Source organism: Homarus americanus, unplaced genomic scaffold (genome assembly GCF_018991925.1).
Source record: "Homarus americanus isolate GMGI-L3 unplaced genomic scaffold, GMGI_Hamer_2.0 scaffold15500, whole genome shotgun sequence".
In the NCBI taxonomy this organism is placed as follows: domain Eukaryota; kingdom Metazoa; phylum Arthropoda; class Malacostraca; order Decapoda; family Nephropidae; genus Homarus; species Homarus americanus.
Window position 1 is genome coordinate 43,307 of NW_024719447.1, and position 18,026 is coordinate 61,332.

An 18,026-nucleotide genomic window follows, 5' to 3' on the forward strand; every position below is an offset into this window, starting at 1 on the left:
TCTGAGATAATATATAAGATAAAAACTGTAAGCCTAAAACCCTGGCTGGGGGAGAGGGAGGGAGCGGGAGGTGAGGTGATACAGTTGACAGCGCCGAAGGTCTAGTGAAATATTTATTTATTTATTTATGTCCTTTAGATTAAGTTTTTATTTTTGCTTATAAAATTTCATAGACGTGGCCAGGGAGAATATAATTTACATTGCTGGAATTCCTATGAGATAGTGATTATTTTGAATATAAACAAGCTATAATTTGCACTAGACATAACAACTTTAGTACCGTTAGTACATGTACACTACAGGTTTGCTTTAGGTCATTTATTTCTTTTAGTATGGTGTGTGCATGTAAATGAATGAAAATAAATGAAGAAATTTATGTAAATCTACCCAGAAATACAATTGAAAACTTTACATTATAAAATGTACTTATGTACTAAAAAATATTTCTCCTGTGCAAAATATATGACATTTATATTCAAATTATTCACTGTCTTGCAAGGATTACAGCAATGCAAATTATATTCTCCTAACTTTAGTCTGTGATATTATATTAGATAAAAATTTAAAGCCTACTGAAAACCACTAAACCTTTGCTGGGAGGAGGAGGGTAGAGATGGAGGGAGGGGTGACAGTGACATGTTTGGCAGTTGTGCCGAAGGTCTAGTGAAGTATTTATTTGTTTATTTATTTCCTTTAGATTAAGTTTTTGTTTTTTTCTTATAAAATTTCATAGAAGTGACTCGGGAGAATATAATTTACATTGCTGGAATTCTTATAAGATAGTGATTAATTTGACTGTAAACATGCAATAGTTTGCACTAGACTAAAATTTTAGTAATCATTTTGTACATTATTCTGATTACATGTACAGTACAGCTTTGCCCTTAGGACAGTGTGTGCATGAAAATGAGTTTCAATAAATGAATAAAGTTACATATATGAGCCAAAAATAATAGTTGAAAAACTTCATGTAGACAGAGCTTGGATGGCTAAATTTTAGAATGACCAATAATTTTAATATAAAAAATGCACAAATATTAAAGAGCACAATTTTATTGATGTTTACTCCACTGGAAACGAATGTAAACATAGAACAGATTTCTGAATTACTGAATTGGCAGACTAGCCCATCAGCTGATGCTCACAACAAAACGTGATGTTCGTAAGGATTTCGCTAATCGAATTTTTGTTCGTTAACTGAATTGAAGATTCTTATGGAAGGTAATTCGTTAACTGAAATTTTGTTAACCGAACCATTCGTTAACCGAGGGACCACTGTATATATACATACAGTCATGCGCCGGTTAACTTCCTAGATACGTTCTTGGAAACGTGACGTTAACCGAAATGGACGTTGTCCGATCATCACATAAACTTTGTATTTATACTTACGTGTATGTGGAATACTACTGTATATACATACATATACACTTTTACTCTTAAATCACTACTATAATATGATACAGGTGATTAATTTTTGTCTCTTGTGCAAAATACATGACGTTTATATTAAAATTATTCACTGTTTTACAAGGATTCCAGCAACGCCAGCAGATGGGGGAGAGGGAGGGAGCGAGCGAGGGGGCGTGGGGGGAGGGGAGGTAGTACGTTTGACAGTTGGCACAGGCCCAGGTCTAACGCGTGTATATTTATCAGTTCTTAGGTGACTAAGCTTCTCTCTTATAAAAAGCCAGTGAAATGACCTGGGTGAATATAATTAACATAGCTGGGATTCTTGTAACATACTGATTAATTTGAATATAAACATGCTATAATTTGCACTAGACAAAACAATTTTAGTACCGTAATCAAATTAGTACATGTGCACTCCAGCTTTGCACGAAGAAATCTATGTAAATCTAACCAAAAATACAGTTGAAAAACTTTTTTTTATAAAATATACTCCAGTACTGTACACTAATGTACAACAATTTTTATCTCTTGAGCAAAATATATGATGTTTATATTCAAATTAATCTCTGTCTTGCAAGGATTTCAGCAATGCAAATTATATTATCCTAACTTTAGTCTGAGATATTATATAAAATAAACATAAAGAAATCACCAATCTTTTATCTTGAACATGAGGTATTATTTATTACTATACCTTAAAATCTAGTGTTTTCCCCCAAACATTTCTCACGAGAGGGAGGAGCCAGCGAGTGTGAGAAGAGGGGGGGGGGGGAGTTGAGTCCATTATTTGAATGGACATTAACTTGGCGACTGTATTTCTCTATTTCTCTTAAATATTAATTGTGTGCGTACCATCATAAAATTAAGATGTTATTTTTACTAGAACATAGGTATTGTGTCGGGAAAAAGTGGAGTTTGGGGGTCGGCCCGGTCCCTATTTCAATTAATCCCATATGTTATGTTGTTCACTTTAAGCGTTTCTCGCTTAACGCGGGCCTCCGTGGGTTCAATTGACGGGGTAAAGTGAGAGTTCACTGTGTATATATATAATTGTCAAATCATTTACAGCCCAATCATGTCTATGGAGGAGTATGAGGTAGCCTGCACTGAAAGGTTTGCTGCAGACAACATCCAGTATGAGAGAGTTATCACCTACCTGCACACTGGAAAACATATTGCTGGTCTTACAAATGCTGAACGATTAAAAATATGGAGGCAGTCAACTATATTCCAGTGGGACTCAACACGTAAGTGATTTCTGTGATTTACAATTGAGTCTAGATGTGCTTGTGCCTTTGTTTTGCCTTTTCAAAGTAAGACGGACAAGTGCACAAGCTTTGTCTCCCTTGTGCTGCACCCTTAATAATACTTAACATGTTCTCACCCAGCCTCTAGCATATAATTATGAGGTTAGTTACTGGGCCTTTATTATTGCATTTACCTCTCATCTGAGTAATTGTGGTAAGTCAGACAGCCCTGTGCACATGCATAATAAATCAGTGTGTTGGCATGCAGTGGAACCACAAAGTACAGTGAGTTACAGACTGCTTGCCAAAGAGGTTGAATGTGACAGAGTTCAGTTCTGTTTGATCAGTTCAGTTGGCACACTGTCATGTAGGTCTTTAAGTTTGAGCTTATTCCTTTCCTTGAAGTTGTCTACACACCCCAGCCTGTGCTTGGAAGACGGGTAACAGTGTTAGGATAATGATTATTGGGATTATTACTTATGTACCTAGTAATATTACTCCTTATTTAGATTCCAGTGGTCCCATGCTTGCACTGAGTGCATCTTAATATAGTGCTTACAGTAGTTAAAACATTGCCTCTCTGACCACTTTTCATTTAATTCCTTTCAACCTTAGTAATCTCTTTTAGGTAAAGAACATTTCATACAAATGCATGTAACTATTATATGTTATAAAGGTGATCCTATCCCAACAAAGTCCTTTAAATTAGTTGATGATGAAAGAAAGATGGGGACTTGTGAATAATCACTGTGTATTGGATATATCCCTAGATATTTGCCCTAGCACTGCTCTGTTCATCCAGTTTTGGTTGTCAAACTATTTTGCTTCACTTGCCTTTGTGAACAGCATGAATAAACAAGGAATATAATTGTGAATTTTACTTTCAGAGGAAGTCTTGTACTACACCCGACGTAAAGATGGCATAAGGAGGCAGGTAGTCAGAAGTCCTGATGAACGTAACCGTGTCCTTCATTTGTATCACGGCAATCCCACAGGAGGAGGACACAGTGGTTGGAATGCCACTTATGAAAAAGTGTCCAAGAATTATTTCTGGAGGAAAATGCAAGATGACGTCAAGCATTATGTATGTACAGTATTATTATATAACTGTGTACACAGTAGATCTATGAAACTTTATCTGTAACTTCCATCATCATTTATCACCACTGTTATGGACAGCTTTTTCCATATTACATGAGTAGGTTACATTCACCTGACACTGACTCTCCAGCCTACACAATCAGAGCTTACAGAGTCTTTATTTTAATGTATTGTCCTAGCACTTCATCTCATGTCTTCCTCATAGGGCTCCTCACTAACTTCTTCAAATTTCTGCAGGTTGCAACATGTAACAAGTGCCAACGTTATACTCCCCTTAAGACCCAGGCCCATACAATGACGCCCATAAAGGTGAAGGAGCCATGGAGTAGACATGATAGGTGAGGATAAGTATTGTATACTTTTATTTTTACTGTAGCAGCCAGGGACGACGAAACTTTTGAGGTATTGGGGCTCACTTTGGACTCACGAGAGCTCTTTGTGGGCCACCTGTTGTTTTCAAAGCTATTAATAATCTCTGCAGATGTACTTGGTATGACCACCACCCTGGAGCATCATCCCAATGTAGCTCTATGGTGATGGGACTCAAACTGTGTTTTGAGCTGGAAACGACTTTGTAGATGTAGAAAACTTGTTTCATTGAATGAAGAGAATGGCCAACTGGCTTCATTTTTATGTTAAGCACTGAGAACACTTTAGTGTAAAACATGTGAAAATCAAGAATTTCCATCCATGAATAAAAAGTCAACCCCAAAAACACACAATCATATCAAATTACAGGCTTCCAATGACTCTCTCTCTCTGGATGCTTATTTTATACTTAGTGAATAGATCTGTTTAGAGATTCTTTTCCAAGTATCTTTGTCTTCTATGTAAGTTGCTTCTGCTTTATGTTGTGCCGGCTTAAATAATCTTCAGCTTTGTCTATAATAATGGTTATCCAGGCCCACTGCCTCTAAGTCATGCTGGACACAGATATGTTTGCACCTTTGTGGATTACTTCACCAAATTTGTGGATTTTTTCCACTTCAGGTCAAAAGTGCATGTGGGGTAGCTAGATGCATAAGGGCCTTCATTCACAGGTATTGTATGATAGTTTCAAAGTTTGATACAAATATTAAGTCACTGTATAAACTGTAATGAAATATATAGGACACTATACTGTACGTATAAAGAAATTTGAATGAATAATTTTAAATTTCTTCCCATGTGTAACCTTTTACATGTGTTTTAGATGGGGCCCACCTGGAAGGATACTGACAGACCAGGGACCTGAGTTTTGTTCACTGGTAAGTCCTTATGTTACTCTAAAACTTAATGTAATACTTTCTTTGTCTATTATTGAGAGGAACTTTAAATAGATTGAAACATGTTTAGCTTTGTGTTTCTCACTGCTGCTGTAACTATTAATTTGTCTTTGTTTATGAGGCCATCTTGACTCCCCACCCCATGGTTGGAAGATGATGATATAACAATGGGTAATTAACAATATCAATATAACTGTCCTCATACTTACAGTATACTGTATAGTTAATGATTTGATTTGATTTTTTTAACCCTTACGCTCCGGGCCAGAACACGCGCCTTTTCCTGCCATTGTTTAAATGCCCAGCCTGGGTTTTCAGGTTCCCTCGTGACTACCATATATCTCGGCCTACAAGGCGACAGGGTTTATATGACGACCCCAAAATTTCCATTTAAAAAGTAGGTTTTTGAGCTCTATTTGCTGTATAAGACTACCCCAAATGTGACACTTACCATTAGGAGCTTACTGACCCAGTAGTCCTTTACCAACCATCCCATTGACCAGTGCTGTTTACACTATACTGCCAGATTCTGGGGTCACTAAATCTAAGGGGATAACTTAACTCTTATCTTAATTTCTAAGGGTCGCTGCCACCAGACCCCCTCTGGACAGCATGTAGCTCGTTAGGTAGCGGGCAGAGTGAGCTAGGCATTGGGTTAGGTTTTCCATTGACCAGATCGATAAGGGGAAAGAAGGGTGAAACCATAACATGTCTTAATTAATTTATTCCTTATAAAACACACTGGTAAAAACACATACAACCACACTGTGGACCATAATTCCAAGGCCTGTCCCAGGGTATAGCACTGGCGCCTCTAACAACTGTTGTTGTGGTCGGTTACACTCCGACCCGAGATGGGTTTGGGGCCTCGGCCCACGAGGTAGAGTAGAGCCGATTAATCATGCCGAATCAGCGCCATCAATCCTATATTGACCACTGCTGGGTATCCACCGGCTCCGAGCGACCGGTGGGTTTCAATTAAGCCCACCCTCGACCTGGAGACAAACGGGAATCAGCGTCAGGGAACGAGAAACATGACAACACCAACAAACTCTCTTGTCTAGGCGACAGACGTATTTACGTTATATTACTTCTACACTGGGTGAATGACAATTCAACTGTTAAATCATGAACACTGGTGAACACTGATAATCATTACAATTGACTGAATTAACTGAATGGCTAGGAAACACAGAACCTACCTGGAGACAAACGGGACTCAGCGTCCGGGGACGCTCTCCCTGGCCATCTTGAGTTTATATACCCCTGAGTTGCCAGTGATCGCTACTCACGCAATGACAATAATCACAAACAAACTAACTGTTACTCATTCAAAGATGACCCTCAGTTGACAAAGGTCTGGCGAATTACTTGGGTTGATTTAAACAGACTAATTCAAGGTTGCGTTGGCCAGTAGAGAGTGCAATAAACGTAGTGACAACTGTGTTCAAAGGCGGGGCTTACTGAGAGTGATCCTGAGGGTAAAACGCTCCTGAGATTCTACAAGCGCGGTGGATTTGAATATTATGTAGCGTAATATGAATTAAAACGGGTTTTTAGGAATGACAATGAGGTGCGCAGTACAACACATCCTTGGTTTTTTTAAATTAGGCCAATTCACTGCAAGTATTGGCATCAAATGTTACCGGCTGGTGTAGTGTAAACACTATTGACGTCACTTAAGCGTCTGTTATTTAACTGGAATTAATGTCGGTGTCAAGTAAAATTTTTCCATTTAGTTGAAATGAATTTACCGATTTATTTGTTTATTTATTTTTTTATAATATACTGTAATATATTAAACACACTTGTTTCGTGACAAAGGAAGGCTATACCTGGTAGGTGAAGTTTACCCGATACATTTATGGTTGCATCATCATTAAGGATCGAACTTCGAATCAGATGACGAGACTTCGGCTTCTTCAATCTCATCCTAAATTTAGCACGAAGAAAACTACCACTGTCGGTAGTTTCCAGAATTATCGCAGTCATTTACTGAATATTCTTTGTAAAAAAACAAATTTTAAATGAAATATTTATAGGCGATAAGTATTATGTTCAGTAAATATACAGATATGCATTACTGGCCACTTGGGACAAAGACGGGCTAAAAGTAGCCCTATATCCCCCTCTTACAGCGGCCAATGGGAAGCATCGTGGTAATTGAATTTTGTTTGTTTATTTTCATTGTTTGTCTAATTTATCATGTTGTATCAAAGTAATATTACTGAAAGTTGTGTAGGTAGTAGGCAGCTACCAAACAGGGAGGTACTACCGCCTGGGAAGACATTGGAAGCATAATGTGTTGTCTAATGGTAGGCCCTGCTGCCATATGGCATCACGAAAATTGTGACCAAGTCCCAGGTTGATGATCTGACTTTCTGCCTCATTTACACACAATTGCAGGGTCTCAATTGTTTCTCTTACTTTAACAACACAACATACATACAGTACTGTATATTGTTTCTCACTTTTGATCTTTTTCCATTTTTTATTTATTTTTGGTTCTTTATTATTACTATTTTATTTTAAATTTTGAATTTTTGTATTATAAGTTTTATTTACTATGAATTATTATTATTATTATTATTATTATTATTATTATTATTATTATTATTATTATTATTATTATTATTATTGTTATTATTATTATTATTATTATTATTATTATTATTATTGTTATTATTATTATTATTATTATTATTATTATTATTATTATTATTATTGTTATTATTATTATTATTATTATTATTACAGTATTATTATTATTATTATTATTATTATTATTATTATTATTATTATTATTATTATTATTATTATTATTACATTTTCGCCCCCCAGACCCCGATGTGGGTCAGTCACTTGTGCCCGGGTTGGCTAATCCCCGTTAAAAAAAAAAGATAATGCAATGATTGTGTTATAAATGTATTTTTTTGTGGAATTATTATTCCGATAATTATTTGTAAAACCTACGTGGTCTCCCAAGGTAAAGCCTGACGACAGTCTGCGTGGGTGTGTCGCTGAGAACTTCTTATAAAGAGTAATGCAAATAAAATAAAGTCTACATGAATTATTTATGGGAAATGCGTATTATGATCAGTAAAGAAATGCATTATTGGTCAACTCGGACACAAAGGCAAGCGGGAAAATGACCCCTAGAAGTGCGTAGTGACAGTGAGCGCTGGATGTAAAAAAAAAACACTTAACCTTTTTTGTCTCGTCACTGGCAAATGGCGGGCGGTGCGTGATGATAGCTGCGTTTATTACCGGGGTATGTTGTTATTTTACGGTATGTTAGACAGGTTTATTATACATTTTTATTACAGTTGGGTCTTCATTTACGCGGTCAATTGAACCCGCGTTGTACCGCGTAAAACGAGAAACGCGTAAATGAAATAACAGAACCTATGGGATTAATTGAAATAGAGACTGAGCCGACCCCCAAACTCCACTTTTTCTGACACAATACCTACGTTGTAGTAAAAATAGTATCTTAACTTTATGATGGTATGCACACACACATAATATAGAAGAGAAATATCAATAAGAGAATAATATACTGTACCAGGTAAAAGAAAAATCAAGGTTTAACATTTACGTCAGGTTAGGTTAGGTTAGAAAAAATCAAGGTTAGGTTAGGTTTAACGCTTACGTTAGTAGAAGAGATGGGTCAGCGTACGGGAATGGCGGCTGGTTCCGAGGCAGAGGGCAGATTACTGGCCCTCAGGTGAATCACCATCACTATCCACCATAGTTGTCAGGGCCTCCCTGACAAATCCCTCAAAGTCACCATCACTGTCACTATCACTGGCTTGGGCTGGCTGTGGTGGGTTGCGGGCGAAGAAGTCTGTGATGTACGCTGACGGTTAGTGTTGATGTTGTCGTGATACACCTGGATGTACGGCTCCATAGTTTGCAACAGCTGGGTGGTGAAGACTTCATAGCGGTGATCGTCAGGGTCGTTGGAAAGGATGAGCTTCAGTTTCTCTGCACACTCGATGGCATCCTTAACATTACCAGGCTTTAACTTGTGTTCTCGGGATGACGCACCACCTGCCTCTTCACTGACGTGATCGTCTTCTAACATCTCGTCGGCAGTCACCTCAGGATCCCTTATCATCTCCATAATGTCGTCGTTGGTGGTCTCGGAGAAGCCTGCAGCTGTAACACTCTGCGCAGCTTCTCTTGCAAGGTCCACTGCCACTGCAACAGACTGAACCTCACCAGTCACAGGTTGACTCTGCCTCCCACCTGGGATACCTTGCAACACATGCCGCCATGCGTGACGAACCGTTGCCACAGACAGCTGCTCCCATGCCTCCACCAAGAAATCAACAGCTTTCTTGACGTTAAATTTCTTCCAGAACTGTTTGACCCGAATTTCTTGGTCCGCCAACTCTTGTTCCTCGTCCTCGTCGTCGCTCTCGCTACCGTTGTCACCCAGGTTACGCAACTCATCCTTGGTGTTGGTACAGTCGTTTAGGAGCTTAAACTTCTTTGTAGAGAATGCAGCCTTAACGTTGCATATCAACTCCTGGTCCATGGGCTGGATTAACAACGTAGTGTTTGGAGGAAGGAAGACCACTTTTACGTTGGGGTGACGATCTAACAGTAGGGGCGAGTGTCCTGGTGCGTTGTCAAGGAGCAACAAGATGTAGAATGGAACATTCTGTTGCTCGCAGAATTTCTTGACGTCGGGAACAAAACAGTCGTCAAACCAGGAGAGGGACATAGCAGTGAACATCCACGCCTTACGTGCAGGTAGCCAGTGGACATTTAACTTGGTCATGTCCATGCTCTTGTAGGCGTGCGGCTTGCGTGCTGTGTGGATCACCGATAACTTGAGTTTACAGGTACCGGAGGCATTGGTGGTAAACAAAATGGTGATGCGCTCCTTCTGCAACTTCCCGCCCCGACACTTGCTGGCAGACTTGATGTAAAGGCCTGGGACTTAGGGATAGAAATCCCTTGCCAGACTAATCAGGTTCTTAATAAAGGAAAGTCAAGGACCATGGTTTTCCGAGGAATAACAAACAACCGTTTGAGATTGACATCTCTTTACTATAAAAAATATAACACAAAACTCTGACACCACTCAACAAACATCAAATAATTACGGGAGTCAAACAATTAATGCAGTAAACAGTTAATGGAGTCAAACAATTAATGGAGTCAAACAGTTAATGGAATCAAACAATTAATGGAATCAAACAATTAATGGGGGTCGACAACTGATAGAATCAAACAATGAACGGGGAGTCAGCAATTAAAGGAATCAACAACAAAAGAATCAAACAATGAACAGATATTTCCTATGGCAGCGGCCCTGGGGGAAGGTTCTGGAACACGGTGATCCACACTCAGAGGAGGAAGCGTCCATTCAACTCCACGCTCGAGTGACAGTGGCCGATGTCTTGAAATGGCAGGAGAACACCGGGGCACAGACGGAGGAGATGAACTGACAGTCGTGGTATGCGGTAGTGGTATATGACCAGAGAATTGACAGTCGATAGGTGAAGGTCTGGGGACACAGCCCACGAGTCCCGAGCCTTAATGAGATCACAGCCAGAATTTGACGAACAGCGGGATAGCTAGATAGTGACTGTATGGCGGCTGGGGTGAATCTGACGGCGACACAGGTAGAAGCGCCGTTTAGGCCTCTGTCCAACCCCCCCCACAAGTGTTGGTCACACCAGCAAACAAGCGAGTAAGCAGCGGTAACGAGCAGGAAGATCGTTTCCGCCCTTACAATTGACAACTAAGGTCTTGGAAGGTAGCTTTTTCCAAAACAGACCGGATTCATCCATGTTGAACACCTGGTCGTCGGTGTACTGTCCTTCCTCCATAACGTCACGTAAGAACGGATGATAATCACTAGCCACAACACGGTCAGCACTCGCTCCTTCACCACCAATGTTAATGTTGGTGATCTTGTTCCTCTTCTTAAACCCTTGCAGCCACCCAGAGGAAGCATTGAAGGGTTTGGGCTCTGCAATTCCCATCTTAAGTGCCACTGCTACGTACAGTTCACGTGCGTACTCTTGAACCGACCGCGTGTCCACCGCCATGTTCCGTCGTGCCTGAAGAATCAAGTAGCTCACAAGTAAATTCTCCGTCTTGAGAAGCACCTTGTTCTGGCAGTACTTCACCATTGAAGCACCTGCAGACTTTGTGATGTTCATGTGTTCTTTTACAGTAGAAGTCCAAAAATCCGGACTGCTTGGGGATTGGGTGTGGACTCAACAATTTAATCGTGCCAAATTAACGACATCTTGCAAGGTAGCCAGCTGGTGTGCAGCTACCGGTCCCCCGGTGACTGTTGGGTATTCAACTAACACACACACTGTGCCTGAGATACTGATGGAGAAGCGTGAGAGATGTGATAATAATAACTCGATCACAAACAATCTTTCGTCTGGCAACGACAGACAATATTTACGTTACATTAATTCTTTCACTGGGTAAATGACATTTTCACTGTTACAACATGAACACTGATATTCACAAAATTCACTGAGTTAAACTGACTTAATATGGCAGGCGTGGGAACATACACATACCTGAGATATGATGGGATAGCATCAGAGATGTGATGCTACTCCTTGGGCACAAGTTTATATACGGCTAACTAGCATCTCAGGCCTGTGCGCTACACATGCCAGAAAGGCTAATCAAGCAATGACAGAAATTACATTCAACTCAGTCGCTGTACATTTAACTATGAAAATCAATGCCATGGGTCAGGTGAATTTCTTACGTCTATTTTTATAATCGAATCAGAGATTGAGCTGGCCAGGAAGAAGTGAAATGGACGTCAAATACATACACTGTTAACGTCATTCTCACAACATCAGCGGAATTTCTAGACAAGGAGCCTCTATGGGTATGCGTTGAGATGTTGGAGATAAGGAGTTTGACATGTTCTTTTCAGAAGATTAATGACTTTCTTAAATAGACAAGTGACAATAATCATACTGCAAATATCAGATTCTCTGAGGTTTGGGCATCAAAATAATTAACTTCAGTAGCAATTGGAAATTCATGGTTATCCCCAGGGACAATATCATGGGATGCCATTCATACTGGCAGACTCGACACTGACTTACTTAACAAGTGTTACTAACAATAAAGACACTCACAAAGGATCTTCTATGCTTTAACTGTAATGAGACATCTCTCAGTTGACTCAAAACAATGGTGTTCTCTCTCACATTCAAACTCACTTTATAGAGAGGCTGGTTTCAGGAAGTCAGAGAAAATGGACGGCACCCACGCTTGGGAGCGATGAGAAAACCGACACCTCAGATGGGAGACTCGATAAAGAAGAAATAGCTACATGTTTTGTGGGCTATTGAGCATAATATGAATCGTCTGATTTTACGTTAACTGACATGTACAACCGTGGTCATTACACCGGCTTCACACTCTTTCAATTAATGTTTAATCGTGAGCATAGGCCACTTGACCTGGTAAGTGGGTAAGTGTCAAACTTTTTTATGTGTGTATGCATGTGGGGGGGCGGAGGGGGGGGGGGGCGAGCAAGAAGGTCTGTTTTAAGTTTTTTAGGGAAGTAAAGATATTGGAAAATCAGGCTCCCAACCCAGTGCTTCCCTGATTCTACCACAGATGTGGTGGGTGGTGGGGTTGCCATCAATCCTAATCCCTACACTTGTTTTAGCTTAGTTATATTTCAGTCTTTTTTAAACTATGACATTAATTTTTCTGGATCTATTGGATTGTGAGCCAGACAGACTTAGCCTTCCAGATGAAACTGCTGCTGTAAGTAAAGTACTGCCTCAACTTGTGTATTAGATCACACCAAACAACAACTAGGTGACTGTACATATTTTAGGTGCTTATTTGTGCCTTCTCTAAACTTGTACATTTTCATATTCCAGGCTTCAGAAGATCTTGCTGACCTTCCCAGTGATGAGGAAATTTCAAGCTATGAACAGGATCAAAACAGTGAGCGTGAAGACTTGCCCAACCAGGTGAGTATGAGTTGTGCTTATTTATATTATGTCTGAGTCTTAAAGATAAATGACAATTATTGTTATGATGATAAATCAGTCTGTTGGGGACAAACACAGCAATCATTTGACTCCTTCTACCATGAACTATCCCTTCAAGCCCACTTCCAGCCAGACTATTGCGCCGACAACATGCTCCTTTTTGAAAACAACCTAATGCATGCTAACTGGGATCTTGTCTATGCCTCCAACAACCCTAACATGAACAGCTGTAACTTCTCTTGCATCTTCAATGCTTGCTTTGATAAATGCTTCCCACTCAAGACTAACTCAATGAAAACTGTATCCATTTCCAAACCCTATATCACTAAGCGAAATTAAGATAATAATAAAGGAAAAACACAAACTCCAAAGAAAATTTGCAAAAAGACCCATAACTTCCGGTGATGCTTACTGAAGTACTATCAGAAATAGAGTAACTCAAGTAGTTAGAAATGCCAGACGTAACTACAGTAGAAGTCCAAAAATCCGGACTGCTTGGGGATTGGGTCGGTCCGGATTTTCGGAATTCCGGATTCTCAGGCAGTACTTTTAAAATTCAAATTTAAGGAGGAATAAAGAAGAGATGAACAGGTACATTTTGATAGTTTATTCATTAGCAAATATAGCATGCTTCATTTATCAAAACGAGCAGTTTTAATGAAAAAGCTGTGAATTCTAGAATTTTATTCTTTGCCTTTTTTATATCATAAATTGTAGACTTTCCAATGTCGTATGTTTCCATTAGAACAGTATTGCTCACACCGCGTTCTAGTTTCTTAATTATTTCAAGTTTGTCACTCAATTTCAACGTGTTCTTCTTTCTCTTCACACAACGAAGTTTATCTACTTTAGGAGCCATTATTATGGGCTTCTTCAGTACTCTGTAAATGGAATGAGTTGGACTCAAAATTACATACAGTCCGTTGTCACAGTTTGATTGCTTGTTTTAAAGTGGCAACCGCGTGGTCGCTTGTTGTTGCTGTGGTGCTCACGACTGCGCACATACACACAAAAGCCAGCTAAAAAAAAAGTTTTCGAAAAGTCCGGATTCTCAGGTGGTCCGGATTTCTGGCATCCGGATTTTTGGACTTTTACTGTATGATACAAATAAGCTCCAGTCAGCATCAGGCGACAGTAAGAAAACCTTTGAATGTCATAAATTCTATTCAGAACAGGAACACTCAGCCTTCGGCCCCCCACTCGGCTTTTATGATAAACGATTCAGTTATAACGTAACCCTCCCTCATTGCCAACCACTTCAATGAATATTTTATTAACGTTGGCAAAAATCTTGCAGAGAGCATCCCTGATCACCATTAGGAATTTAGAGCCTACCTGCAAAACAGACAGCATAATGAGCTGTTCTTATTCCCTGTCACAGCAGATGAATTACTGGCCATCATAAAAATGTCTAAAGATGCAGCATCAGGCGAAGACAATACTGTATAACAATGAGCATCATCAAGAAAGTAGCCCACTTATTACTACCTGTTCTTCTACACATTCTAACTCCCCCTTCACAAGTGGTGTCTTTCCGGTTAAACTGAAAATTGCTAAAGTTCACCCGGCATATAAAAAATCTGGGGACAAAGGTCTCTTCAAGAATTACCGCCCCATATCAGTCCTCCCAGCCTTGAGTAAGATACTGGAAAAGCTAGCATGTAATAGACTAAATTCCTTCTGCAATGCCAATAACATCTTTACAGACTCCCAGTTTGGATTTAGAGCTAGAAGGTCGACTGAGAGTGCTCTGCTATCCTTTACTAATGACATCTTAAATTCCTTTGATAACAGTCAGTTCACAGTCGGTATATTCTTGGACCTCTCTAAAGCCTTTGATACTGTTGACCATACCATCCTCCTTTCAAAGCTTGAACATTACGGCATTAGGGGCCTGTCCCACAATTGGTTTACCTCATATCTGTCCAACAGGATGCAGTATGTCTGCTACAATAACCACCAATCTGACTCCTCGCCAATCTTGTATGGAGTCCCCCAAGGTTCAATTCTCGGTCCAGTACTTTTTTGTTGTACATAAACGACATAGTCCACGCCAGCACTCATAAAATACAACTTATTTGCAGACGATAGTAATCTCTATGCCAGCAACGCAGACCTCCATTCCTTGATGAGAACTATGAACACTGAATTGACTAAAGACGGGACCTGGGTAATACGAAATAAACTGACCGTAAACCTTGAGAAAACCCACTACACGATCTTTCACAGAAGAAAAAACTTCCCTCCAGACTTGGAACCCCTGTACCTTGGTAATACAGTCCTCAAACGCAAACAAAATACTAATTTCCTCGGATTTATTGTTGATGAGAAACTTAACTGGAGAAACCACATACAAGCCATTCACAGTAAAATCAATAAACAGTGCGGTATCATGTATCACACTCGACAGTCACTCACTCTCACAGCAATGAAAGAAATCTATCATGATCTTGTTTACCAACACCTGATACACTGTCACACACTATGGGGGGCCTCTGGCTCTTCAAAAACAAAATCTCTGGTTACTACACAAAAGAGAGTTGTACGGACAATGACCTACTTGAAAAAAACAGATCACACAAACGAAAAATTTGCTATATTGAAATTTTTAAAATTCGAGGATATTAACACTTACTGCTGCACCCTCTTTGTTTACAAATCTATCAATCACTTGCTGGACAATAATTATTTCCAGTTCCAGAATAATCAGAGATACAACTTCAGGCACCCAGAGCTACTAAGACCACCCCCCATGTGCTCCTCTCAGTCCCAGACCTCCATAAAATATCATGGTGTGAAGGTGTGGAACAACTTACCCCCACACATCCGAGCAAAGACTACGCTCCCTTCCTTTAAATCATCTCTAAAAAAATATCTATTGTCGAAGTATTAATATTTCTTGTAACACTTACTATATTTACAGTACCTGCTTTTATTGTACCATCAAAACCGTTTTATCGGAAATTATCATGTAAATAAATAAGTAATTACCATTGCAATAAACATAATTGCCAACTAGACATAATCCTGAAAGCTCTGTCCTCTTGTTCAACCTTATTACTGTACAACCCAGGTTGTACTGCTCCCCCATTATACTTATGTTTTTAAATTCCACTCTAATTTATATGTGTATGTGTGTATGTACCGTATATCTCGGCTTATAAGACGAAATTTGAACATTAAAAAAATCTGCCCAAAGTTAGGGGGTCGTCTTAAGCAACACATATAAAATTCTTACATCTTAAATATTGTGTCAAGAGTGGTGATGGAAACATCGTAAGCCACTCACAAAGTCCTACCAGTAATTATTTTATACTGAAACTTACGTTTGGCAAGCTGGATTCAAATTAAGATTACCGGTATATTAAAATAATAAAAATGTATTATAAACCTGTCTAACATACCATGTAATAAACACAGCTGCTATCATCACACACCCCTCCCCACGCCCCCTCCCCCCCCCCCATTTGCCAGTGAGGAGACAAGAAAGGAAAAGTGACCGCGAGATTGGGCTATTTTTAGCCGTGGAGGTGGTCAGTAATGCATACCGGGTATCTGTATATTTACTGATAATAATATTTATCTCCTATAAATAATTGATTTAAAATTTATTTTTTTTCAAAGAATATTCAGTAAATGACCCTCTGAGTGCATTAATTCTTGAAACTATCGACGGTTAATTACAGACGCTCAAGTGACGTCACTAGTGTTTACACTACACCAGCTGGTAATATTTGATGCCATTACTTGAAGTGAATTGGCTTTATTTTAAGTAACTAACTATAAATAAATACAAAAATTAAAAAAAAAGATCAAAAGTGAGAAATAATATACTGTATGTATGTTGTGTTGTCAAAGTAAGAGGAACAATTGAAACTGCAATTGTGTGTAAATGAGGCAGAAAGTCAGGTCAGCACTGAACCTGGGACTTGGTCACAATTTTCGTGATGCCATATGGCAGCAGGGTCTACCATTAGACAACACATTATGCTTCCAATATCTTCCCAGGCAGTAGTACCTCCCTGTTTGGTAGCTGCCTACTACCTACACAATTTTTAGTAATATTAATTTGATACAACATGATAAATTAGACAAACTGAAAATACACATCAAATTTAATTACCAAGACGCTTCCCATTGGCCGCTGTAAGAGGGGGAGATGGGCTATTTTTATCCCGTCTTTGTGTCTGAAGTGGCCAGTAATACCATATATTTATTGATCATAATACTTTTCTCCTATAAATAATTAATTTAAAATTTATTTTTTTACATAGAATATTCAGTAAATGACTTTTAATTCTTTTAACTACCGACAGTGATAAATTTAGGATGACAATGATGAAGAAGAAGTCAGGTCATCTGATTCGGAGTTTGATTCTTAATGATTACCATATATGTGTAAGGTGACCACGTCAGGTCATGTGTAAGGTGACCACGTCAGGTCATGTAACGGTATCTATCCCCAAACGTGATACCCCTTCTCTCATTTGCCTTGTCCAGTTGTTGAGTTATCACTCCATAAGCAATAGCACTCTCTCCGTGTGAACACTACGGTATATTAATACTGTATCCAGCTACCACAAAACCTCACCATGGCTCCAATTGTTAAACGCATGAGATATGAAGCTTGTTTTAAGCTGAAAGTGATAGCATATGCCCAGTCACACAACAATTGTGCTGCTTCAAGAGAATACGGTGTAACTGAGAAGATGGTGCGGGATTGGAGATCAAAGGAACACTTACTACGAAGTATGCCCAGGAATAAATGTGCAATGAGAAGAGGCACTGCACACTGGCCGATTCTAGAGAAGCACGCAGTAGACATGGTCCATGAGCAGCGTCAAAATGGGTATATTGTATCAAGAAACATGATACGTATGTGGGCACTTAAGTGGGCTAAACAAAATCAAGAGCACAGCAAAGACTTCAAAGCCACGGCTTCATGGTGTAGCCGTTTTATGGAAAGAAGCAATCTGGTACTGAGGCAG

The 18,026-nt window shown here is 39.3% G+C and overlaps 1 protein-coding gene across 1 annotated transcript in view; it reads left to right on the forward strand.

Annotated features, from left to right (window-relative positions):
• LOC121860073 overlaps positions 1 to 13,017 on the forward strand; it is a gene marked incomplete at its 3' end in the record, with an annotated part of 30,930 nt that extends 17,913 nt beyond the window's left edge. Inside the window, 6 exon segments of the mRNA XM_042357084.1 lie at positions 2,482 to 2,660; positions 3,548 to 3,744; positions 3,999 to 4,099; positions 4,954 to 5,008; positions 12,752 to 12,805; positions 12,925 to 13,017. Coding sequence (XP_042213018.1) covers positions 2,482 to 2,660; positions 3,548 to 3,744; positions 3,999 to 4,099; positions 4,954 to 5,008; positions 12,752 to 12,805; positions 12,925 to 13,017 — 679 coding nt within the window.
• Positions 13,018 to 18,026: the final 5,009 nt, after the last annotated feature.